This window comes from Nannobrachium achirus, assembly GCF_963921795.1.
Source record: "Nannobrachium achirus genome assembly, chromosome: 8".
NCBI classification, from domain to species: domain Eukaryota; kingdom Metazoa; phylum Chordata; class Actinopteri; order Myctophiformes; family Myctophidae; genus Nannobrachium; species Nannobrachium achirus.
The window spans coordinates 35,768,689-35,794,673 of NC_137817.1; the positions used below are offsets into that span (position 1 = coordinate 35,768,689).

The window sequence follows — 25,985 nt, forward strand, 5'->3', positions numbered from 1 at the left end:
GCGCTCTTTATCCGTCCCATCGTGCAATACTCATTCCGAAGTTCTTATGATTTCTAAACTGCCAGGGGTTGATGTGATGTGAATGCTATTGCATGTGAAATCCCATCATACTAGCACTGCAGGTAGCCTTTTCTATGAATCCCATCCTTTTGCTGCAGTGGGCAAAGAACCTATATTACATGATACTGTATGAGAGAGTAAGAACAATGTATAGTTCTAAAAGCATAGAAAGTTTATAGGAGCTATGGCTTGAAATAATGTAGATAGAAAACGTTAAAAGTATTTTGCATGTCCCATAATCATAACACAGTGGTATTATCATAGGCAAGTAACTAAGCTTACATACTGTACATGAACTTTTCCCAGATGTCATAAAATTCTTTACATCTAATGCATTGTCAGAATTGCAGCAAAGGGAAAAATGTTGAATGTGTAGAACAGAATTCATACATACGAGCTTAAGATCTTATATAGCGTTGAAATATGGATATCAATCTCAGTCTCCCTTACAAAGTTTGTGTCGTCCTCAACAAAAATATTTGGAGCTGCTCCTTTAACAACGAACAAGAAATTAGAATTTGAGGACAGCACCCTGGGTGATATTCCAGGGACATGCATGTTCTAGGTTGAAATGTTAGTCACCGTCATACGGTATTTTGCTGTAAAAGTTCAGTCTAAATGAGACCACACCACCAGTCTATCATTAATTAAAAACAAAGTACTGTAGCTTCAAAACATCTCCCTTGATGCGTACAATGCAAAATCCTCAGTGTTCATTTATTCATTTGTAACTCAGAGAGTGTACACATTTACACTCTCCGAGTTGAATTAATAGTCAGGATTTTACAGAGTAGTTTTGGGCCTCTAGAGTCTAGCTTTAGGTTAGAGTTGTTCGTGCTTACACATGATGTAAGTGTCCATAATGAGCTCGGTCACACAGAATTTTAATAATTCTGCCTAAGTGGGTGGATTGTGCCAATGCTTTTCAATGAGAATGGTAACTCACACCAAACTTTAATTCTGGCTATGGCCGCGGATTCTGCCAATGCTTTTCAATGGGAATGGAGCGGTTTGTTGCTTGCCATCAGGGACGTGCTGGCCATTGGGGAAAGCGGGACAACTCCCGAACGGCCGGTTCATTCCCGGCCGGCCATTAGGAAAAAATTAAAAATTAAATTTCGGCCTTCGTTCCATTTTGGGGGCTGGGCGGCCAACAAAGTAAATCGTCACTGTCGGGCAGAAACCTTGTATCTCCAAGTTTCAAATTTGTACATTTCTTTCGCAAAGCAAAGCCCTGCTTCATCATACAAGGCTGTTGCACAAAAGTAGTGAAAACAGCAGATCTACAAGATCTACTTGTAGATCGGCTGTTTTCACTAGTTTAAATCATTTTTAAAATGATAAATACAAAACAAATGGTTTTGGAGGTACAAGGTTTCCACCCGACAATGACGAAATATAACTCATGTAATTGGCCCACTGGCTTGTCACTTGTGTCATGATCTGAAATGGCAGATCTTGGAGTAGCAGCAGCGCTATAGAGAGAGATCTCTATAGCTCACGCAATGAGGGCCTCTCCAACTCTTTTTCCCGGGGTGAATCAGGGGCCCAGCACGTCCCTGCTTACGAGGATTTCAGAGAAAAAAAACAACGCTCCGTTCCCATTGAAAAGCATTGTCTGCCTGCATAGGAAGGATTACAGTTAGGTGTGACAGCACCCTTGGGTGAATTTTACCTTCAAGGGGAAAGGACAAGTTTGAGATTTTAATGAGGGGGGAAAAAAAGCACACAAAATAATTAGAAAAATAATTTGTAAATGCTGAGCTAGTGTATAAAATAAAATAAATTAGCAATTCCTTTTTTCGTTTGTATTTTTCTTTAAAACAACAGGTATTACAATCATTTATTGTGCTGCTTACATTGGCAATAAATATGACAAACTTTATTTCGAGCATGTGCTAAGCTTTTCGGTTCAGGAGCACATTTTTAAACAGCTGCCATAAACATTTGTTTGAAATGCTGGAATCGTTGACCGCTGTTTGAATTACCAAAAGGCTGTTTCAAAATCATAGCACATGTAAATACGGAGTGATCCAATATACACAATATACATTTATGCATATACAGTACATACAGCAATCCAATGCACAGATGGTGGCAACATTATTAAGTTAGATGCCAGTTTTCCAAAAAGGAGGAAAGTATGACTTTCATTGTTGAATAAGCTTAGCGTCATTCATTTCACTGTAAGCACTAACTAGATCATGATGACAACAACCAATTGAGTCTGTGTTCTCTCCTAGGCATTGAGGAGCAAACAATGGCATGCATTTGGACAAGTTATGGCTCATTATACTTCAATCCATCTCTGACCCTTCTGGTCATCCAGAACATCTCTGATATCTTCAACAGTGTATTACGTATAGTACACAACAATTCTTCATACTTCCTCTGACATTCTTCCCCAGCTTTACGTGAATCACTGTACTTGAGTTGACACCGAGGCATTACATAACCCCACTTAAAAAAGAAAAATAGCCTTCAATACACACCATACATAGAAGAGCGTCGGTGTGGGCTACGTCTTCGTGTCCGGGAGGTCAGTGATTGTTAATCAGATGATCTGCATGTCAAAAAGGCTGAATTGGAAATGGTGGTTGCACCCCGTGTGGTACACTGGTTATGTCATCCTTCAGTCCTTGCAATGTTGTCAGGGGGAGTCCCACTCTACTGCAGGTAACGATAAACCTTGAAGCAGTGGTTCCCAGAGTCTGCCACCGCCACGTGGCCATCGGAGGTGAGGGCTAAGCCCTGGGGGCCATAAAGAGGGTCCGCTGATGTGTTGATGTATGAAAGAAAGGACCCTGAGCTGTCAAACACCTGCATGGAAACATAAAATATACAGTAATGGACAGGTTTAGACAGAAACATCAGAAAATGGATTGATACCTAATGACCAATTCAAATAATGTCAAGCACTTACTGTATGTATGTCTCTAGCCATATGATACAAACAAGTTCTATTAACATTATGTAGAGTTGCAGCTAAAAATGCTAAAATAATAATTTCATATAAGCCTACCTGAATCCGGCTGTTGCCCCAATCAGCAACAATGATATTTCCGTTGGCATCTACAGCAACCCCAGTTGGAGCATTGAACTGACCATTCCCCTCCCCATGGGAGCCAAATTTAAAAAGAAATTCTCCATCTGCATTGTACACCTAGTAGAGAGATTAAAGTTTCAAAGTTTAGTTTCACATTATCACATTTGGAGATACGTTTTATTTTGAAACTCCCTTCAGTGTCTATTTTATTTAAGAATTTCAGGTGTTTAATATACAATACAATATACAACAGGAAAGGCAACCAGGCGCTCCAGTGGCTAAAACATTCCCATACAAAATATAATAATGTCCAGCGCACTTGGAACTATAGGAATGAAGATATATGTGAACAAGAGGCGTAGCTTCAAGGCACTCAAACATTGTACTATTTCCCCTTGCTTATTTAAATACATTACCATGACTGCCATCTATTGGTCACTTTAGAGTACTACTGTATTATGTGTCTGGAACCTTTCTCTTTTGTTATGCCCTGCAGACCAACTGTGTAGTTCATTTTGGCTTTTTAAATATATTCTTCTAATTGTTAACATTTTCTTGGAATAAACAAGGAAGACGGATGGGCCAGTTTCAGTTGTGTCTGGTTCTTTTGATAGGAATCCCATTTTCACATATTATTTAGTGCCTGGTGAGTATTTGCTCACCAGGCATTCACTGTATTGAAAGAGTTGAAAAAAATGACATTAAAATAACACACATATACTTCACACTCACACGACAAGCCCTACCTTGACTGAATGGTTATGGAAGTCTGTTACAACAATTTCATTTTTGTTGTTTATGGCCACAAAGTGAGGACCTAGAGGAGACCGAGCAGGAGAGAGGAAAGATGAGTCATCCACTGCCTGCTAGCTTACAGTATGAGAGGATGTCCCAAGCTATTTTGGGACTTTCATTAGAAGAAACACACTTTCCACAGTAAGGGGGCTTGCACACTGAGCACTGCACACTGAGCACTATAACTATATCTATATCGTTCACCATTGTATTATTGTACTCTGCCATCCACTTGACAATTTTTAAATGTATATTTTCATAGTTATAGTGCTCAGTGTGAACGCAATGGCCCTTTGGACTGTAAACCCATCAGTTTGAGAGTGGTAGAGCATAGATTTGTTTGTTGTACAGTACAGACATAATGATGATATTGCATGGTGAATGCTCTCCCACGTTGTTAAACTAACCATAACTATGCCTTAACCAGTTTTTTTTTATCACATGTCCAATGAGTTTTTCCAACCACACTTCAAATCAAACCTTTCTAGAGTTTCAATTGCAGAGCCCTGTTGGTTAACATTGAACAGACTGAGCCATGAATGTGTGAAAGGAGAAGGACAAGAGACCTGTTTGTCAGCAGGATGAAATAAACACAGACAATAAATTAAGGATTACTTACTGAAAACAGGGCCAGATTTACTAAGCTTTTGCTCCAGAGTAATGTTACCACCACTTTTTTCTAAAAGAAAAAAAGGTTCAAGTGAGAAATGAGATTTATGATGAATGGAGAAGTGTCAGTGAAGTAGAGTAGAGTACGTGATAGGCTTTCCATGCAACAAGTGAAGCCGTATCATTGCAGGATTACGCTAATTCTGAAAATCCTCTTAGTTACTGAGTGAGAAAAATGGTCTAACGAGGAGGATCGTTAAGTTCTTTCATGCAACAGTGCACTTTAACAACTGGATTCAAGAAAAATATAATATTAAGCAGGTATACAATTTATGTGATATCATTAAATTAAAGGATCTCTAAATAGTCATGCTCCCCCCTAAAGAGTCATCGGTGAATATGTACAAATGATCATTAGTCCGGGCGTTTTGGGCAGTATTTTGATGGAATCGTGGACTTTACGATTAAAGCATGAAATTTGGCACACAGAACATGTCATATGAAACATTTTTGGCTATAGGGACATCGCAGATTTCTCTTGGGAAACTTGTGGGAACCAATCAAAGTTGGGAGTCTCATAGACTTTACTATACGGTAAAATAATACAAAACCATAAATATGCTTTAAGTAGCATATGAGGGGTCAAACTAGGGGTTTGACCGCTCAATGTCCCTAGAGTCAAAAATGTTCCATATATCATGTTCTAAATGTGTGCCAAATTTCATGCTTTTACCTTAAAATGCACGATTTCTGCCCGAAACGCTCGGACTACATCCTCCTGTGCAATATGAACCATGGAAAACATCTGTAAATCTGGCCCAAGTGTGTTCACTCAACACACAACATAAATGAGGCAGAACTTGCCTTGCAAAGCTATGCATAATGAGTGATTCAGTTTAAACTAAAGAGCACATCGTGGCTGTACCTGCAAACTGCCGGTCTGATGTTCCTCGAGCTCCAAACTTAGTCACTAGCTTCCCATTTGACTGGAAGATGAAGACACAGCAGGCCTTGTTATCAACCGTGATGATATGGCCATTCCTGTCTACGGCCACGCCTTTGGGTCCCATTAAACGGCCAGCCCCTATTTTGTTCTGTGAGGGCCAAAGGAACAGTCAAAAACAGTTAGTGATATATTTTGATTGTGTGAGGAATGGTCCGTCACCTTTTCTCCCAACTTTACTTATGACTATTCACCTTGAACTTTCCATCCGATGAGAAGATGCTGATCCATCTGTTGTCATAGTCAGCCACAATGATGTCACCATTACTGTCAACGGTGACGCCTGTGGGTCTCTGCAGTTGGCCTGGTGAACGACCTCTGACCCCAAACCTCAGCTTGAACTGTCCGTCGTTGGAGAAGACCTGGAAAAGAACACTTCAGTTACTACACATTTTAACAACTTAATCCCTATAAACATTTGTCTTATGATGAATGCAAAGTGTTGTGATCTCGTTCATCGTCTATTTAAGAAAATGTTGCAGAAAAGTTAGAAAATATAGGGGGGGGGGGGATCTTTAACACCTACAGCATACAATAATGATGCGAGGGTTAATGTGGTAAATAAGGGAATTGAATGTCTGTTTTATTTTAGAATACATTCTCCGGCTCTGCGGTGTGACAAACTCCCACCTGTATACACTGGTTGTTGCTGTCAGCAACCACAATGCGGCCATTGCTGGATGTAGAGATGCCTTGTAGGTTGGTGAACTCTCCTTTATCTCTGCCCCTCGTTCCTGATAATGCAATATAATATGTAATATAAGAATACGGTGTTCCAGTTACACAAACACACGCACACCATTTAGTGCCAGCCAGCCATCAGTTAGCTGTATACCCACCCACTCTGTAGATCAGCTCGTCTTCAATGGGGTTTTCCTTTTTCTTGGTGGTGCTGTACATACTGGAGGGCCTGCGGACAGCTTTCTGTCGAACATGACCCCCTCCCCCACTGGGGGACTTCACCCTTCTCTTCACATCATCTGGTGACTGGAGGACGTCAGATGGCTTGACAGCACGCAGGCGGAACGGGCTCCCCCTCACAGGCTGGTCATACAGCAGTAGAGAGAAGGTGAACTCTCCCTCAGAGCGTAGGGTATACCCCACCTCGTAGGTTCCGTTCTTATTGTCCACCACCTCGGCCTCAGCGCACGCGCCGTCTGCAGAGGTGATTTCTGCCCTTAGAGCAGCATTCCCGGTCTTCACCAGCTCCCCAGCCTTGTCCTTGGTGGTTACCGTAACCGTAGTGTGCTGACCCACCAGCGCATGCCTCAGGCCTTCGCCGGTGGCCACGCTAGTGTGGCCCACAGCCCCCGTCGTGATCAGCACTCCCAGGTTCTGGATGGAGCGCCGCAGGCCCTCCGTCTCCACCTGGCAATCTAGGTGTCCGTTCTCGTGGGGCTGCTCTGGGAAGGTGTGTCTGGCAAGGGCACTGACCCGCTCTCCCATCTGCTTCTGGACCAGCAGGACCTCTGTGGCGCTGCCGTGACTCAGCGCCTGTTCTGTGAAGTTGCAGCTGCTCTGGATGTTCTCCTTGCCCTGCAGTAGTGATGCTAGCTGTGCCTGGAGCACCTGAACATACACACAACCAGGTAAAAGTTACTTAAAAAACAATTTTGAATTATTTTGACTATACTTCTACTCCACTACATCTTGAATCCAAATATTCTACTGTTACTTCACTATGTTTATTTGAAAACACACATGGTGCATGATTAGGCATGGGCGTGCATGATCCGTCTATGGAGACCATGGCAACTTGGACCTTCAAAGAGATTTAATTGATAGCAACGAGAGAGTTAAGTATATTTTGATACCAATACTTTTGTACTTTTACTCAACTAGTATTTCTACATTGCAGTTAGTACTCTTTCCACCACTGCCAGTCAAGGGTGATTGCACTGCAGCAGTGCAGTGAAAACATATCAACAAATGAACAGCACCCTTCTAGAGGAAGGGTTTATATAACCGCTATATTCTGGGATAACATTCTGACCTTCTGCTTGGTGCTGCAGATATTCTCTACGTCAGTGATGAGGGCGGTTTTACGCAGGTGTAAGGCCTTCTCCAGCTCATCGAAGGTGTTAGATATTTCAGTCACCGCCTCATTCTTGCGGTCCGTCAGTTGCTTTGAGATGTCATTCACGAGCTCGATGGCTGCCATCAACTGAGGTAGCCTGTCAGTAAAGAAGAAAGAGTAAATTAATGAATAGTAAAACAACATCCTTGCAGTGGTGTAAAGTAGTATGTTTACTTAAGTACAATTCTGAGGTATTTGTACTTTACTTGGTTAATTCCAATTTCCACTACACTTTTACCTCGACTCCACTACATCTCGGATCCAAATATTGTACTTTTACTCCACTACAATTATTTGAAAACTTTAGTTACTAGTTACTTTGCAGATATAAATTAATACATTATAATATTATAAAAACATACATAAACCACTTTAGCCCTACTTTATACCTAAGGCCATTTGAAAATAGCTGATCTACAAGCTTACGTAGATCGTCTATTTTCAAACATTTTGTACTTTTACTTTTGGTAGTTCAAGTACATTTTGATGCCAATACTATTTTGAATTCCAGACTTTTACTTTTTTCCCACCACTGCTGAATAGCAAAACAACATCCTTGATATCTAAGAGGAACTACAGTATCAGATGCAATGACACACTCTGGAGGTATATGATGGCATACCTGTTGCGCACAGTGTCCAATTGATTTTTTAAGGCCGACTTGTGCTGTTCCAGCACATCCCTCAGTGGAACGGTCACATGTTCTCTGTGCTCCCCTTCTGTGCACTCCAGACACATGGCTGTTTCACATGACTCACAATAGAATTCCATCACCTGCAGAGGGCGCAGTGGAGCATACTGTAAACCAGTGGTTTTCAAAGTGGATTCTGGGTTGGAAGTGGATTGACCCTTACAAGTCTGTAAATGACCCGACGGTCCATTTGGTTCCATTTGTATACTGTCAGAGTTAAGGGGAGACCTTGACATTTAAAATTTTGAGAACCACTGCCATAAACGAAGCGAATAATGCATTCCTGGAGTTCAATCCTCCAAGAAATTAATACAAATAATTTATACACAATGCAAATGTTTTACTCAAGTGTAGCTGTGTTCTGTTTTTCTTTGAAAGACCTCAAACAATACATAACATAACATGACATAACAATCTTGGTCAAATTGTTCCATCTGGAAGAAGCTTACCTTGCCCTCATGGTTGGGGCAAGAGAGAGGCTGGCAGGCTGCAGCTGCACTGACTGACTCCAGAACATTGCAGGCCTCAGGTTTAGTGCACTCTGGGTCCCGCTGCAACACCTCCATGAGGTTTGTGATGAAGAAGTTGTTCTGCAGGGCAGCCACACCTTTCTCTGGCAAGATAGACGTTTGGCGGCACACTGGGCAGGATAGAGTCAGAGACTGCGGAGGGATGTAGTTTTGTAAGCATCTAAAAGAAGGCAAGAGGTAAAAGACGGAGAGATGAGCCTAAATAAATGATAAATGATCAGTAGTGACAATAAAGAGTGCAAAAATGCTCAAACTGATTAAAGTGCTTCGGTCATGTGAGAGGAGCAAGCCTTGGAAATGTCTGCTCATTGCCAGCAGCGCTTTAACATGACTAATCCTGTTTTCCTGTGGCAAAGATCAGACTGGTTGGTACCTTATGTCATACAGACAGAAGCCATAATGATGGCATACTGGCATGAGTGCTGCTGTGCCCTAATACACATTAGAAGCTGTGATCCAGTAAACATACTGAACTTAATACTGTCTTATTCCATAATGAACTAGAAAGGGGCACTCAATGGAGCACATTCTCTGCCAGGCTGGGTTGTCTAGCCAGTGCTGTGTGTACGTCATGGGTTGCAGCCATCAGGATCCATGTTGAGAGGCCTATGGAGGTCCTTCAACATGTACCGGTAATTACAATTTGGGATGATTGGCTGTTGCCTTCATTGTATGTTTTGAAATAGGTTTGGAAGCCAATTACAATTATTAAATAGGATGGAATATCAAAAAGCTCTTTGACGTGCATTGTCACATGACTCCTGAGATCATGTGTACCAAATGTGGTTTCTGCAAAACGGTGACATTTAACTTTTGTGGTGCGAATCAGCGAAATCACATTTGGTTCTGTGTTGTTTATAGTCCTCTCAAAATCAGATTTACATTTGGGGTTGATTGAACAATGCATGCATGATTTTGGGCCCTTTTTTGTCAAATGTGCCCCCCTGTAAACTTAAGAAGCCAAAAGCCAAATCAGTGTAGAATATGAAAAATTGGTATGATACGTTTATCACACATTTATGACCAAAGTTCACATATAGCAATTTGTGTGAGCTTTGGACAAGAATGCTAGTACCGGTAGTAGCAATCTGGGAATAGAAGCAAAGAATGTGTTTTGAAGAAAATGCAAAATGGCAGAAAATCTTGTTAGGCAGATTACATGAGGAGCTGCCTAACCTAGTTGTGGATCTGCTATTTTCCACTATTGTTGTATGGTTGAAAGTGGAAAACTCACTTTTCGCAGAAGGTATGCAGGCAGGGCAGGACCTTAGGGTTGTGATAGTGATCCAGGCAGATGCTGCAGACCAGGAACTGCTTGTCTATCTGCCTGACCACAGGGCTAGTGCTGCCTGTCTCACGCTTGGCCATGATGAGGGACATTCAAAAGACAAGGTAGCACAGGTACCACTTAACCTAGACCAAAGGGAAAGGAAAGGGATTTGTGAGCGAGGCAAAGGGCCATGAAGAGCCATTCACAGCAGAGGAGGGTGTAATCACTTCAGCCTAAATGGACCATGGAAAGACTGCTGCTCAGTAGGAAATGAGGAGAGCAAAGATCAGTGGCAGAAACAGACTGTCCCTAACGAAATTCGGGAAAGTAAACCAAAATGCATTATACAAAACATGAAAGCTCTATTACATCTATATGTGCGGTATCCTTTCTGATTCTGCCTCTACAAAAGAATATGGGATTACCCTTTTTATGCTTTACAGCATTTATGGACAGAAGAGCAGCCTGAGGACTTGGAATATATTGTAGGTGTAACTTAATCGCACGGCTAGTTAAGTAGGGACCTGATCATGTTATATGAAACACAAAGACTCTTTTCAGGATTATCATTTTATGAATGGTCAAAATCCATATCAAGCTTCAAGGTTTCAAAGTGTTCTTTGTTGTTATATCATGGTTACACAAATATCTTGTTCTGGTTTCTCAAAACATTGTAGCAGCTTCAAAAATAATGTGAGTTAACATCTACAACAAGGAAGATAAACAAAAAAGGAATAATGAAGAACTGTTGTCCTAGAGCATAAACATATGAGTGGCAAAGTTGTAAAGCAACCTGTGCCAGTGTCCGTGGCATTGTTCACACAGATCAGTGGATGCCACATGTGTTATTATAGCGTACTGTATGTAGATGCTATTACATGGAAGGGTATCAGTGGGTCAAGCACAGATTATCTGTGCCAATGACACACTGTACATACGCACATAGAGGATTACATACATAATAGCCATAACCATGGGTATATTGCTTTACCATGGGCCTTGGACATTGCTGAGAAAAGGGCATCTGTATTTCATATTATTCTGTTACTATATGCACAAATTTTGATAAAAATATGAAAATATCAAAGAAGAGTGCTGTGGTCAGAGAGCTGAGACACATCATTTTAACACATACTTTTAAAGATCATTTTTGGCTTGTTCTGGTTTTGAAATGATAGTATATAGTATACAGACAGGAAATGGGGAGAGATAGACCTAGGGCTGCAGTTAGTTATCGATTTATTCTTATTCGGATGTTTTAGCAGGAGATGGGGAGAGAGACAGGGAGAGACACGCAGCAAAGGTCGTCAGGATCTGGCCTTGAATCCGCGACACACTGTCAGGCTGCAATGGTAGTTCGTGCCTGCTTAAAGTATTTTTAACCACACAAAACATGAGTCACTACTCACTAGCACTAGCTCTAGTACTAAAGTTCAGATGCTGTACAGACTACAGAGGAGAGACCTGCCAATGTCTGCCACTGCTCTCCAGTGCACCGTTCTGTCACCCTTTTTGTTCACCCTCTACACATCTGACTTCTGCATCAACTCCAAAACTTGCCACCGTCTCTGAAGTTCTTTGACGACGCTGTCATCGTCAGCAGTATCACAGACGACACAGTGACACCACAGTCGAGAACAATGCTGTGGTGGAGAGCTTCGTGGTGTGATGACAACTTCCTTCAACTCAATGCAAGCAAGACCAAGGAGATTGCTGTGGACAGTCACCATAGCAATGAGAGACCTCCAGCCCTCTGCATCATTCATGGGGAGACAGTGTAGTACGTGGAAACCTACAATTTGCTTGGGTAGTAGGTACACCATAACAGACTAATACAAGAAGAGCCAGAGTAATCTGAGGAGGGTCAGGTCCTTTGGCAAGTTTAACAGGATGCTGCAGGTGTTCCACTAGGCTGTTGTGGCCAGCGTCCACTTCTCTGCAATAGCATGCTATGGGTGTGTGTGTGGGTGGGGGGGGGGGGGGATTACATCAACAAAAGGGACCATAACGGGCTGAATAAGCTAGTGAAAAAGGCTGGCTCTGTCATTGGAGCTAAACAGGATGGTGTGGAGTTGGCGGTGGAGGTAAGCACAACAAGGAAGCTGGTGGCCCTTCCCATCCCCTCCAGAAGGAAATAGCAGTGTAACTGAGCAATTGCAGCAACTCTAGGAATCCTTCGTGCAGTCTGCCATTCTTATCCTGTGGACTACTGAAAATGTGACTCTTGTAATGTTGTCTCTGTACCTCTCTGTCTATGTATCAATTTCAAAAAGCTTTATTAGCATGATAAAATGTTTTCATTGCCAAAGCATACATACAACAAGCATACAGAGTATACAGATAAAACAAGTATACAGAGACAACACAAGTATTCTTCTATATTCTTCATTCTAAAAACAGTGAGCAGAGTGCAGTTATTTGACAGACAATAATGTCTATACAAATAAAGGATAGGCTTGATGCTTGATGGAATATACCATGATCTAGAGATCATGGATTTTAAATAGTGTAGAAATGAGTGTGTGGAAAAACTCAATAACTAAGTGTCATTTTCCATGACATGTTAGAATGTGAGGTTATTTTGTTACAAACTCAAACACAGTAACACATCTATTGGCTTTACATCTCAATCTGTGGGGGTTATCATTCAAACAGATAGGAAAACAATGTGCACATTGTGTACAGATTGATTCACTGAGTTGAGAAAGCATTACTACATCTACTAGCTCATCCTCACATAAGCATCCCACCCCTACGCCGTAATGTGTTAAAAACACAGAGCTGCTGCTGGTAATGACAGTTTAAAGGCCATTACTTAAATCTGTCTAATCCTTAGAACACACACATAAAAATGTCCCTTAGAAAGCTAGGTCAACTCACCCTTAACCTCTTTACCCGTCACAGAACTGTATCAGAGGTCAATCTCGCCTCATCTTTCAGCCATGGCTCCAAACCCAGGATTTGTAATCCCTCTATTGAGGTTACAGTACTTCTACTGTACATAAGCGATTTTTCGATCCGTCCTTTGATGGAGCAGACTGCCAGCAGACGTTCAAGCTTCTGTGTGCATCTAGTAGCAACAGGGGGAACTGAACTCAAGCTTACCGCTCCATATTACAGTTCCTGTCTGAACAGTGCTTTGTCAAACACAACAAGGCCTGTCTTTTCTCCGGTGCTAAGAGGAAGGAGAAAAAGAGGAACCCTTAAAACGCCACACCCCAAATTCCTCCTATAGTTCCTTCCCTTGACTGAGACTGGCGGAGTTCACTCGGGCACCACCTGTCTGCCTATGGGGAGATTGGGTTAAATACACAGTTATCGGAGAGCTAGTAGCTGGCCCCTCTCTCACATGAACAGGCAGGGTTCAGAGGCAGCTGTCTTTCTGCAACACAGAGCAGTTAGCTCTAACAATGGCATTCCTTCCCTGCTTTCAGCCACAACCTCTCTCGGCTTTTCCCTCCTTTCCTCTCTACTGTTCTTTCTCGCTCTTTCACTTGTCCTCTCATTTTCTATCCGGCATAAGCATTGTCCCGTGTGTCCCCAAGCCAAGTCTCAGCGATGTAAAAATGTCTGTTACGCAGGAGGACCGTTGTTGTTATATAGTTGCTCAGTGATTACAAGGCCCACTGACTAAGGAGTTATGCAGATGCCTTTCACTGTCCACACACCCAGTCTGACTGTCCCAGCTCTTCCCAGCGCCTCTCTTCCTCCCTCCCCTTGTCTCCACTCCAAAAGCCCCCTCCCCGCCCTCCCTGTGCCTGCTTCCCCTCACATGGGCTCTGAATGGCAGCAGCTGAGCAGTGACATCAGGAAGGCAGCAAGCCTGCCAGATCCCAGAGGCTCCTCCTCTCTGTTCTAGGCCTCCCTGCCTGTTCCCTCAGCAGACCCCTTCTGCTCAGTTCCTCCCCCTCACCACAGCACAGGAAAAAGACAGCAGCGTGCAGCAGCAATGCATGCTTGCATGCAGATCTATGGAGTGACTGTAGACGGGTTTAGCTAAAACTAAAAACGATTGTGCTCGGACAAAAAAAGGAAACAATACAGCAACGGTTAGAAATATAATATCACGCAGAAATCTATCCTAAAAATCCAGGGAGACAAGCAAACGTGTGATCATCTGGATAAACCCACACAGTAATTTTACATACACCACAGTAGTAGAGGTCAAGGACAGCCCGGCTTGTCCAAAAGAGTACAGATGAGGACAAATCTCATCTAGATTGATGATTAAAATGAAAACATGAATAGTGATAAACTGATAATGGTGATAGTACGGTTCTAATAGAGAAAGGAATGTGGTGAGTGACTATCCTCTTCAAAGCGTCCTTATGGGAAATTGCCTGTTCAGCAGTTCTTACAGAGCAAGTTTATTATTCTAGTCAGTCTGCAGCAGTGTGTTCTCCTTACTTCACAACCCACGTTCACACAGGGACAGGATGCCAGCATAGCATCTACAGAATATGTGTAGTTATAAATCCAGGTCTAGATCCAGCTAGATCTGGTTCAGCTTTTTGAATATAAAGTGTTTTTTTCCACACTCTCGCCCCTGCATTAACAACTTAAGCCCTATATACTTTGTCTTGCAATGAATATAGCAGATCCACACACACAAAGTGTCCCAAAGTGATGCCTTGTGAGCTTGTAGATCTACCTTTACTTTTAAAAAAGAAAGGTTGAAAGTGGTTATGATGGCCTTCTCTGATCTACCACCTGGATTACTGTGGTTTCCCCCAGAATTTAAAGTAGGGTAAGGGATTTAATTTAATTCAATTCAAATAATAACAAAATGGGACTATATTTTGATAGTACTAGTTACTAGTATAGAGTGTTTGGTCCATATTTGGACTTCAGTCTTATCCCCTTGTCAGGAGAAAAAAGCAGTTTCCACCAAAACTGTTGGGTGACAGGTTTTCCTCCAATCAGGATAGAGTGGGGCATTCCTCCAATCATGGTCGAGTGCAGGCGGGCCTTACGCGCACCAAGGCCTGCCCCCACTTGATCATGATTGGAGGAAGGCCCCTGTCTGTCACCTACAGTACATGAACACTGAAACTTGAGTGAAATCACTTACCCTACCTTTAATGACAATAAGCACACATTGTCACATTTAACAGAATGGGCTACTTTAGACAGAGCCCAAACGGCTAGGCCAGCGGCCCAGGCTTAAGGGTTATTTTATACTTCCGTCACACAATGGGGTCATGCAAAAAAGTCAATAACAGGTCTACAAGCTCAAACCGCGTTGCATTGTGCAATATGAACTTGTAGCTCTGCTAGATTCACTTATGTGAACTTTGTGATATCTTATTCTCTTTATTTTTGTACCTATAATGACATGCCCAAAATAGCGACTGATTATTAATTAATTATTTTAATTGCGACCGTAGGTCGCAGTTACTTGCACACTATCCAAACCTCCACCGGCTGTCCCTCCGTCACTCCCTCTGTCACACGTCACACGTCACACTTTTGCCCTGCTCATATCTCTGCAACCGTTGCCCCGATCCATGCCAGATTTTGCACACACACTCCTTGCCTGCCAAACTACAACCTCCAAGGACCCCCGGAGTTTCGGCAGGTCCCTGGGGGACCCCCAGGTGTAAAAAATTACCAAATGTGCAAAAATGACCAAATGACCACCCCAACGGGGCTGCTCTCTCTGTGTCACACACACACACACACACACACACACACACACACACACACACACACACTCTCTCTCTCTCTCTCTCTCTCAAACATAATGTGTGACCTGCCAAGTGGCAAGGAATGTTGCCACTGTCCTCTCTCTCTCACACACACACACACACACACACACACACACACACACACACACACACACACACACACACACACACACACACACACACACACACACACACACACACACACACACACACACACACACACACACACACACACACACACACACACACACACAGTAGTCATGTAATCACAACGCATCTGTCCCATCTAGCGCCACCATCAGGACGATTTTGCACAAACTACTTTTTGGCCTATTCATGGAGATAAGCGACCAACGGTCGCTTATCTCCCGATTAGGGAGTCTTACTGGTAATAAATTGTCGATTATTGCTTATAACAGAATAGATTATTTTGAATAACTGTTGCACCCCTGCTCCGAACAGCCATTCACCTGAGGTCAGGTCTGTGTGACAGAGAGAGTTTAATTGGATCTTAAAAGAAAACATTGAGCTCACCTTAATCTGCTTTGATCAAGTCTGCTGCATGAGGGCATATATCCATGACTTTCTCTTTCCCCAAACCCACCATTAGTTTTGCCCCTCATAGGCTATACTGTATTGTACAGTAGCTGTATTGTAGAAGGTAGCGTACAAATGTTACTCCCAGCCCATACTAGTACTATTGCACCGACTTGGCTGGCATCGGATTAGTACTTTTAACAGTAGCATGAATAATTCTGTTATTACTAATAGATGGGGTGTGATATTATTGGTTGTGGGGGAGGAAATGCACCACTTAGAATTACACACCTTTGTCAAGGTAGTAGTATGGATATGACATTCTAATAACACTCCTAAAGAGGAGGTACAAAGGTCAGTACACATTTTTTTTTTTTTTTAAAGATTTGTTTTTGGGCTTTTTATGCCTTTATTCGATAGGACAGTAGACTGACAGGAAATGGGGAGAGAGATGGGGAATGACATGTGGCAAAGGTCGTCCGGATCGGGAATCGAACCGGCGACGCCAGCAGGCATCATAGCCTAGTATATGGTACGCGCCTTGACCACCAGGCCAGCGGGCGCCCCGGTCAGTACACATTTGACATGATTGAGTTGGGCCCAGAATGGCCTGAGAAAATACAATATGAAAACAGATATTAATATCATATATAAGATATAGTGATCTGAAATATTGCTCAAGTTGACTTCTACTTTTATACTCCACCTTTATAATTATTAATTGGATCCATTAGGCAAAGAAAATACAAGCCCTACACCTTATTGTCTTTTCATGAAGTCAGTCTGTCAATATAATGTTACCATTTGTTACTCAAAATAATATAATTAATTACTTTTACTTTTGATTACTTTGTTTTCAGGACGTTAAACAGACTAATCTCTATGATTTATCTGTCTTCTTCCATTTTATTTTAGATTTCAGTTTTAGTCCGTATTTGCAATCAGTATTTCAGCATCCTGTTTTTTGAGTAACTGTACTAAATTGCACTTAGATGCAAAGTCACTTTATTGGAATCCTGTATTCCATTCCATTGACCACTGTGACTCAGTACTGAACACTCCAGACTGCCTATTCCAACAGTCAGTTGTGTGGTGGACTGGTAAACATTGACAAGGATTTAAGTGACCTCATGTAGGAAGTGTTAACCCTTGGTGATGTGTTGTCAAGACAGTGTTTAAAAATAGAGCCTTGCCATTTTCCTATTCACATCTATTGTGTGCCTGTGGGTATGTATGTCATCAATGTACAACAATTCAACAGTATAGGGGAAATGAGTAAAGAACTCATTTTGAACTATGTAGCTCTCTGTAGCAAAGATGGGTGGCTGCTGGCTACTGCACCTTCAGGGTGGTAAATATCTTCTTCCATCTTGCTCAGCTACATTGCATTTAACCACTTAAACTGCTAGTATCTTATAATACGAGAAGTACACACGGTCTAGTGCTAGAGTCCTAGCACTTCTAGAATTCGATGTTCTTCTTGAATAGCCTTCGAGGTGTAGTAAACTCGTGGAGTCGAAGAGGAAATTAGGATTCTAAAATCTCTAACTATGGTTACAAGATGCAATTCCTTATTGCGCCGTAATGAGTTGGTGATTCGCCAGGTAGGTTTCAGTAACTCTTATTCTGTCTTCTTACACAACTGACTTGTTGCCAGTGATTATTCCATTTATAGTCCCAATCATGAGGTCATCCTGCAATGTGACATTATGTTTCTCAATTAGGTTGTTTTCTTTGTTACACTCCCTTTCTCACTGTAATTTTGTTCATTTCTCTGTAAGGCAGATTGGCTGTAGGTCTGTTTGACAGAGAGAAAGTGAGACTTAGGCAGAGGGAAAGTGGGTAATACGTTTGACAAGTACAACAGGGCTACCAATGATAAAATATTGATTCTAAGGTTTAAAATACATGCTTGTCCAAGGCTTGACTGTTTACTATGACCTAAATCTCTGCTAAAGACAAATACAAAAACAAATGATGGTGACCTCTGAACTGTAGTGATTTAATTATGAAGGACTGATATGCTCTTAAACAGTGAAAGATCCTTCAGACATGGGTAATGCATGACTGCTCACAGACTCGTGTGTATTGGGAGTTCATTTTATCACTCAAATGACCCCATTTGGTCCAGTCATAAAAGTCTGAAAACAACAACTTGGGTTGAATCAGACCTGACCCTCCGGCTAATCTATCCTTCCATCAAACATGAACAATACAAATGTTTGTATGCCGAATCTTTAGGATCTTTTTGGGCAGGACCCACAAATGTTCCTGACTTTCACAGGAATCATCAGTCAAGAAATGCACACGCCAACAGTAACTTCGATTTAGCAAATATAAGTCCATTACAATACTTATTAAACTAGATACTGTAATGTCTATTACTAGGTTGGCTCTCGTACTCAAATGCTTGATGCAAGATTTGAACAGGTACTCCCTAAATCTACAAGAATGTTTAATTCTTTGGATATTCTTTGATGCCTGGAAAGTTTGATAAAGTGGAGCCAATACCACAACAATAAAGAAATGAAAAGGAAGTCTTGCTCTTATATATTCAACCTGGCATCGATATTTTTGGCATGTCAAAATAGGGGAAACATTTTTGTCTATTTACGCCACGTGACACCATCGTGTGCGACTATGAAATGGGGCTTAGTTGCTACTCAGTTGAGCCGAGGTATAGAATACAAGTTATGGTACGGGATGCTATAGAAGACAAGTTATGGCACAGCTATTGTTAAGTAAAAATACGTCTGCAGTGTTTAATTAAAAAGAGCAGTTTTAAGATCTGAGAACAAAACAAATGATGACCATGCTATATCAGGTACAGTAGCCAGTAGTGTCGATTGACAGTGACAAGAGAAGACATGGAGTCAAGAGATATCAGTGTCACTCACAACGTCATTACTATCATACAAGCAGACAGAATACAATGCGGCATGTTGGAGAGACATGCAGCCTTCAGGCACACCATGCACTGCAGATTCCATAAAGGGCGATCAGCATGGGGCACAGGCCAACGCCTAGACAACCACTTATGGGCAACTACTACTAACGTACTGCTGTCGCTCAAAACGTCACAGCCATTATCATGTGGTGCTGCATAACTTAATAGAAGTTATACCACCAGAGTTAGGGTAATTGATTAGCCCTATACTGTAGGGTCGACCCAGGCTGAATGAAGAATGGATCATTAGTGTCAATTTAAATTTGCTTTAAAAAGGGGAACTAATTTGAATTTGGTAGGCATTCATTATGAGACTGTAATGCTTCAGCTTCCTATAGTATTATATAGTTATATACTATATAGTAATTTTCTTTTATTAAATTCTTCTTTTCTTCTTTTATTAAATTACAGAGGTAAATGTGGATCGGGGCACCTGCTACCCTAGCGATCCAGGCAAATACCACATATCAGGCTAATGCCTGACAGCGTGTTGCAGGTTCGAATGCCGATCCCGATGACCTTTCCTGCGTGTCACTCCCCATCTCCCTCTCCCTGTCTCCTGTCCAATCTTGACTGAAATACTATCAATAAAGGCAGAAAAGCCAAAAAAACAAATATCTTAGTAAATGTGGTTATATAGAACTTTGCAAGAAAAGAAGATAACTCCTGGCAAGAAAAGAAGAGAACTCCTAACGTCCTAAACACTTTCCTTAAGCTTGGCAAGAGTTCTTTTCTTGCCTATAGATATTTCCTCCTACACACCTGTCTACAAGAAACGGAATGTGTGCTAGAGCCTTTATTGTTTATATATCACATCCCTGGAACACATATATGAAGATTTCACTAGAAATACTGTTCCTTCGAAACAGTGTGGGCTCGCTTCCAACCCAACAAATAGGATACTTTAAGGTACTGTAAGGTACAGTACCTTACAGTATTGTACTGTACCTTACTATACTGTACTGCACCTTACTGTACTGTACTGTACTGTACTGTACTGTACTGTAACTTACTGTACTTTACTGTACTCTACTGTACTGTACCTTACTGTACTTTACTGTACTCTACTGTAACTTACTGTACTCTACTGTACCTTACTGTACTGTACTTTACTGTACTCTACTGTACCTTACTGTACTGTACTGTACCTTACTGTACTATACTATACTGTACTCTACTGTACCGTACTGTACCTTACTGTACTGTACTCTACTGTACCTTACTATACTGTACTTTACTGTACTCTACTGTACTTTACTGTACTCTACTGTACTTTACTGTACTCCACTGTACCTTACTGTAATTTATTCTACTTTACTGTACTTTATTGTACTTTACTGTACTCTACTGTACTTTACTGTACTCTACTGTACCTTACTGTATTGTTTTGTACTTTACTGTACCTTACTGTACTTTACTGTACTCTACTGTAACTTACTGTACTTTACTGTACTCTACTGTACTGTACCTTACTGTACTTTACTGTACTCTACTGTACCTTACTGTACTGTACTTTACTGTACTCTACTGTACCTTACTGTACTGTACCTTACTGTACTATACTATACTGTACTCTACTGTACCGTACTGTACCTTACTGTACTGTACTCTACTGTACCTTACTATACTGTACTTTACTGTACTCTACTGTACTTTACTGTACTCCACTGTACCTTACTGTACTTTATTGTACTTTACTGTACTTTATTGTACTTTACTGTACCTTACTGTACTTTACTGTACTCTACTGAACCTTACTGTACTTTTACTGTACTCTACTGAACCTTACTGTACATATTCTATGTGTTCTAGAGGTGTATATTGAGTGCATATACTGTAGGTTAACAATCCCAGATCACATCTGTCCTCCACTATGTCTATAACCAAGGCGTTCTTCTATGTGGCCACTCCAGACTGAGGAGTGGAGCATGACTTTTATTGTGTTTGTGGATCTGATTTGAAAATGCATTGGTTGTGATATCTCCCTGAAAACCAACAACAACCACTAATACGGCTGATTGTCCCTGCGGGTTCTAGGATATATACTGTAAATCCCATTGCCCGGGATCCTAAAACCTTATTCTTTTTAAGTAACATTTCTAAAACACTACAAAACATGTCTCAAAGACAAATACAAGCAAACGTCTCCACAGTAACACAGTAACAGTTGTTTGTGTGTGTGTGTGTGTGTGTGTGTGTGTGTGTGTGTGTGTGTGTGTGCGTGCGTGCGTGCGTGCGTGCGTGCGTGCGTGCGTGCGTGCGTGCGTGCGTGCGTGCGTGCGTGCGTGCGTGCGTGCGTGCGTGCGTGCGTGCGTGCGTGCGTGTGCACATTGTAGATCAACTTCATAGCAGTATTAAGTGGTCCATCTATGTTTTTTATTAATAATAAAATCTGCAAAGTAACAAGTAACTGAGGCTGTCAAATGCTGTATTTATAGTAGAGTATATGTAACAAAAATGGAAAGTAGAGTAAAAGTACCTCAAAATTGTACTGTAGGTACAAGTACTTGTATATACTTGAGTAAATGTACTTGGTTACTTTGCAGCACCACAGAACAGCCAATGACAGACAGGCCTTTAATCACAGCTGTCTCAATCAGTAGAGTGGAGAGGGACATTTATAGATATTTGTAGTTTTAACTCAGAATATATACATCACAAAGCTTAGATATTTGGATCAAATCAGAGAGCAGACCTGTGTGAACGCAATGATATAGATAGCATATCTGAAGTGTGAACACTGCAGCCACAGCGCCTTAACATAAACATGGGTCTATTATCCTTCTCTCCACTCTGTCCCCACTCACTAAACCCATTGGAAATGCATTGGGTGCTTAAAGTTAAACATTTTTATTTTTTATATTTATACTACAAAACATTTCAAAACCAAGAATACAAGCACACCTGTCCTCAGTAAGCTGAACACATAAAAATTTGAATGGTGTTGAAAGGTGTAAGCGTTTAAGAGATGAAGCGCGCCAAAGTTTTGAGGAGATACTGACTGACTGATAGATAAATAATGAAGATAACATACGTGTGCGAGCCCACAATTAAAAAGCATCTATTATTACATTCCTCCTATTGCCGCATCCCACTTCCAAGCCCATTCACGCCCCCTTTACATCGACTTCAACTCATAGGTAGTCGTCTAGGACGTAAGGAATACCGCCCATAACGCTATCATTCGCCCCCCGTCGCCATGGTGACCGCCCTCCATTGGCTCATTCCCAGCTATGGGACCGGCGGATCCAATTTCAACAGAGGGGGGCGTCGCAGTAAGTGGAGTGACATTTGACACCACTGTGTTTGCATGTGCGTGCTGCTGCTGCTGCCTCCACAGTGAGTGCAGAGAAATAGCAGAGGCATAACAGTCACTTCTCTCCAGTGCGTCCGGCCGTCAACACCGGAAGTGCGTCCGGCGGTCAAATATGTCCCACCGGAAACGTGCGCTGCGGCACAATAGTTCCGCCACAATAGTTCCCCCCCCAAAAAATTTTTTTTTTTATTATTATTTTTTTTTTTACTTTTTTTTTCAAAAAACTTTTTTTTTTTTTTTGAAAAAAAAAGGTTTTTAGTAAAGAAGCGGGCGTGGACTCTAGATGTGAGCGGCCCGAAGGGCCGCGAACCTCTAGTAACTGACATATGCTGACCAAGATACTAAAGCAGAGAGTGCAGACTTCTAAAGTAATTAGAAAGAGATAAGTAAATAATCAATAATGATCATTGTGTTCAGACAGGCATCATGATATCTTGATGAGGCCAAGGCCTGGAATTTTGTCATTTTAGGCGCAAGGCTACTTGTCCATTGCTTCAGGGCACAAAGGCCAAATGCCAGGGCAGGAAGGCCAGCAAATAAAACAAGATTTTAGTCCATTGAAAGAATTAATTGAATTGAATCTTCAGTGAAATAAATAAATTGTGTTATTGACAATCTGATCCATGCTCAGCCCTCTACCAATCAAAGTTACTGGATTGGTTGTAAAATGGGGACTCTGGGATTAAGAATTCAGAATCTCAACAAAAGACACTGGTACATGACAAGAAAGAACAAGAAAGAGACACTGGTGTCTACATATTGACAAGAGACAGAGGAGAAAGTGTTACGGTCAGCTGAGGAATTAGATACACGTAGATCCCTTCATCATTTGGCTGCATTCTTGTATCGCACTAATAATAGTGTAACCAAGACATAACTCTGGTCAGGTTAGGCTAAAGTACAGCAGGGAAAACATTACACATGTTGAGATCAAATATCTCAAATAAATACAATTATTAAAGTGTAATTTCCTTGGCCTTCTTGGACAAACCCAATTATCCACTGCAGAAGTGATTATTCAAATCATACTGTAGTCAAATCTCATGCATAGACGATTGATAAGAATATGTTTTACCGCACAGTTACGACAGCATAATAGACAGACTGGGTAACTACTTCCTAAACAGCCGACTCTATGGTTAAATGTCACAGTGAGAGACCGGTGGTTTCTGATCATTACATCCATTAATGCACTGGTTCCCAAAAACTGGGCCGGGACCCATTTGTGGGTCCCAGATAATTTTTTATGGGTCCCTTAAAAAAGATTCCAAGTAATTTTATGAATAAATACAAGAAAAATAGAAAAACATACATAAATTAGAAAAGATATGTTAAGAAGTAGTGAAAATAGTCGATCTACAAGCTAACCCTCCAGCCTGTGCTGTCCAGCCTGGGCTACGCGCCGTGTCGTGAGCATGTAGATCTGCTAATTTCACTAGTTTGGGTCTCGGGCAAACGTCTAATTTCTCTTTTGGGTCACAGGCTAAAAAGTTTGGGAACCACTGCATTAATGTAATAATAATAATCCATCACTAACGACCTGTCATGTCTTAGATTAGACATACAGGGAAGTGATTTTGAAAGGAAATACCCCTACCAGGCAGTAGAAGGCACATTCATATACCATAGGAAAGAATTGGTTCAGCTCCATCTTCATTACTGCCACATATCTGCATTTGATCAAATTAGTATTCAGAGATCGTATCCAATCATTTCTGAGGTACACTTCCAGGCAGTTCACACTTGTAGTTGTTAATTAGTTCAGGGTTTGCAAGGGGAATGCTACCCTGGATCTTATATCCACATCGCTACAACAGTATCTGAATATATTTGCATCTCAAAGTGTTTCATGTGTTTCCACTCTTCTGTTATAGCGGCTGCCTGCCTGATTTGTATACAGCAGCTGTAGAAGTGAAGTGAAGTGAATCTGACTGCAGCATCAGCCATACTTGCTCTCTTCATTATGTGATTCATACACAACCTTGAAGACCAGAAGTAGACATGCAACCATTCTCTCTGCCCCTTGGGCACAACAACCAGGGATGTCTGTAACCTGCCCACGACCCGGTGTAGACGGCAAGCACAGTAAAAACTAGCCAAAGCATCTCACCCACCAGCTGCACCCATTAAATCCTGATACCTTAAGAGAGGGGCAATGATTGTTTTACACAAAGATAATCTGCCTGAAAAACAAACAAACAGCCAATCAATAATAAAGATTCACTGAACCATCTGGACACCATCCAGGTCAGAGGTATGCAAATTGCATTGGGCTGTTGCTGCAGTACAGTGCCACACGAGGAGTCATACAGTGACATAATCAAACTACCAGCTGATTCACAATGACCAAACAGAGCTTAACAACCTCCTTGTGAATTCAGATCACGCCAGCTGCGAGATTTACTAATCTCCCAAACAAAAGAATGTGTCTGCTTAGTTGAGGAGCCCAGCCCTCAGACTGCAGCAAAGATGCCCACCTGCCACAGATAAAAAGCAGCCAGGGCTGCCTACTGTAGGAGCTAAAATGGAGAAATGAGTGGGCTGCTCAAGGAAGCAGTAAGGACAGACTAGTAGGTGCTATAGTGCAATCGTTGCTCGTGAAAGCTGGCATAAAATGCTTGTTTTGTATTCCTTTGTTTGTTAATCAGTGTTATATATAAACACTGATTAATTCAAAAGCATTGCATATCACAACAGAAAGTAGTAGTAGTAGTAATTACTGCCACCCTGTGATTTATGGATGGACAGATGCCAGGCAGGATGTAGCAATCAATTATTCAGCCCCCTCTTTCCCTGTTTTGAGGAAATTTGCACTGGTTTTAATAGAACAAGGAGGCAGCAATACCGTATATAAATAATGAATGGCCAGATTGTACTCACTTGAATTCCCAGCAGGAGGGATTGGAGTGTCAGCATCGCAGACTGTGCAGAAAGCTGCCCATTGTCAGGGTCCTACACGCCAACAACAAAATCCAGACGCCACTGGGAAACAGAAATGAAAGGGCAGGGTCTGTTTGGGAAAAAGAAGAGACAGTGAGGAAAGGGAGAAGGGAAAAGAGGCTATGTGGGGAGTGGCATGCATACAGACTAACACAGTGTTGGTTTGGATAGCTAGTGGGAGGAGTTTATGTGACCAATGGCAGAAGGAGGGGGGCAGGGAATATGCAGAATGGTTGGAGCCTTATGAGCAGAGAGCGCAATATAGTCCGTCTGGTGCAATGGGGCTTGGCCACCTCTGGTACCACCCACTTCCCATAAAAGGACAATGGATGCTTTCTGTTGCCTTTGGGGTTTTAATAATCAGGATGTAAAGAAATACGGTATAATTAATGCATACGGGAAATAGAAAAAGAAAAATAGGCAATAATCACTGGCTGTATCAAACAATTAATTAAACAGTATGAGAGATAAAAATGA

At 41.7% G+C, this 25,985-nt stretch overlaps 1 protein-coding gene across 1 annotated transcript; it reads right to left on the reverse strand.

The window, feature by feature from the left end:
• Nucleotides 1–1,779: 1,779 nt before the first annotated feature.
• On the reverse strand, nt 1,780–25,581 carry LOC308289340 (tripartite motif-containing protein 3-like). The gene is made up of 13 exons (XM_080731028.1): nt 25,449–25,581; nt 10,046–10,224; nt 8,731–8,971; nt 8,213–8,364; nt 7,507–7,687; nt 6,353–7,082; nt 6,144–6,247; nt 5,708–5,875; nt 5,436–5,604; nt 4,521–4,580; nt 3,853–3,923; nt 3,083–3,223; nt 1,780–2,880 (listed from the first exon to the last, which is right to left on the reverse strand). Exons 2-13 carry the CDS (start codon nt 10,189–10,191, stop codon nt 2,728–2,730), a joined length of 2,316 nt encoding a protein of 771 aa, XP_080587154.1. The 5' UTR covers nt 10,192–10,224; nt 25,449–25,581; the 3' UTR covers nt 1,780–2,727.
• Nucleotides 25,582–25,985: the final 404 nt, after the last annotated feature.

Bases quoted from the DNA above. Each gene is read 5' to 3' on its own strand.
- LOC308289340 (XM_080731028.1), bottom strand. From the start codon at position 10,191: ATGTCCCTCATCATGGCCAAGCGTGAGACAGGCAGCACTAGCCCTGTG. The intron at 8,972-10,045 runs GTGAGTTTTCCA...GCCTTCTTTTAG, and splicing joins CTGCATACCTTCTGCGAAAA to ATGCTTACAAAACTACATCC. The intron at 6,248-6,352 runs GTGGGTATACAG...TTGCATTATCAG, and splicing joins CGAGCTGATCTACAGAGTGG to GAACGAGGGGCAGAGATAAA.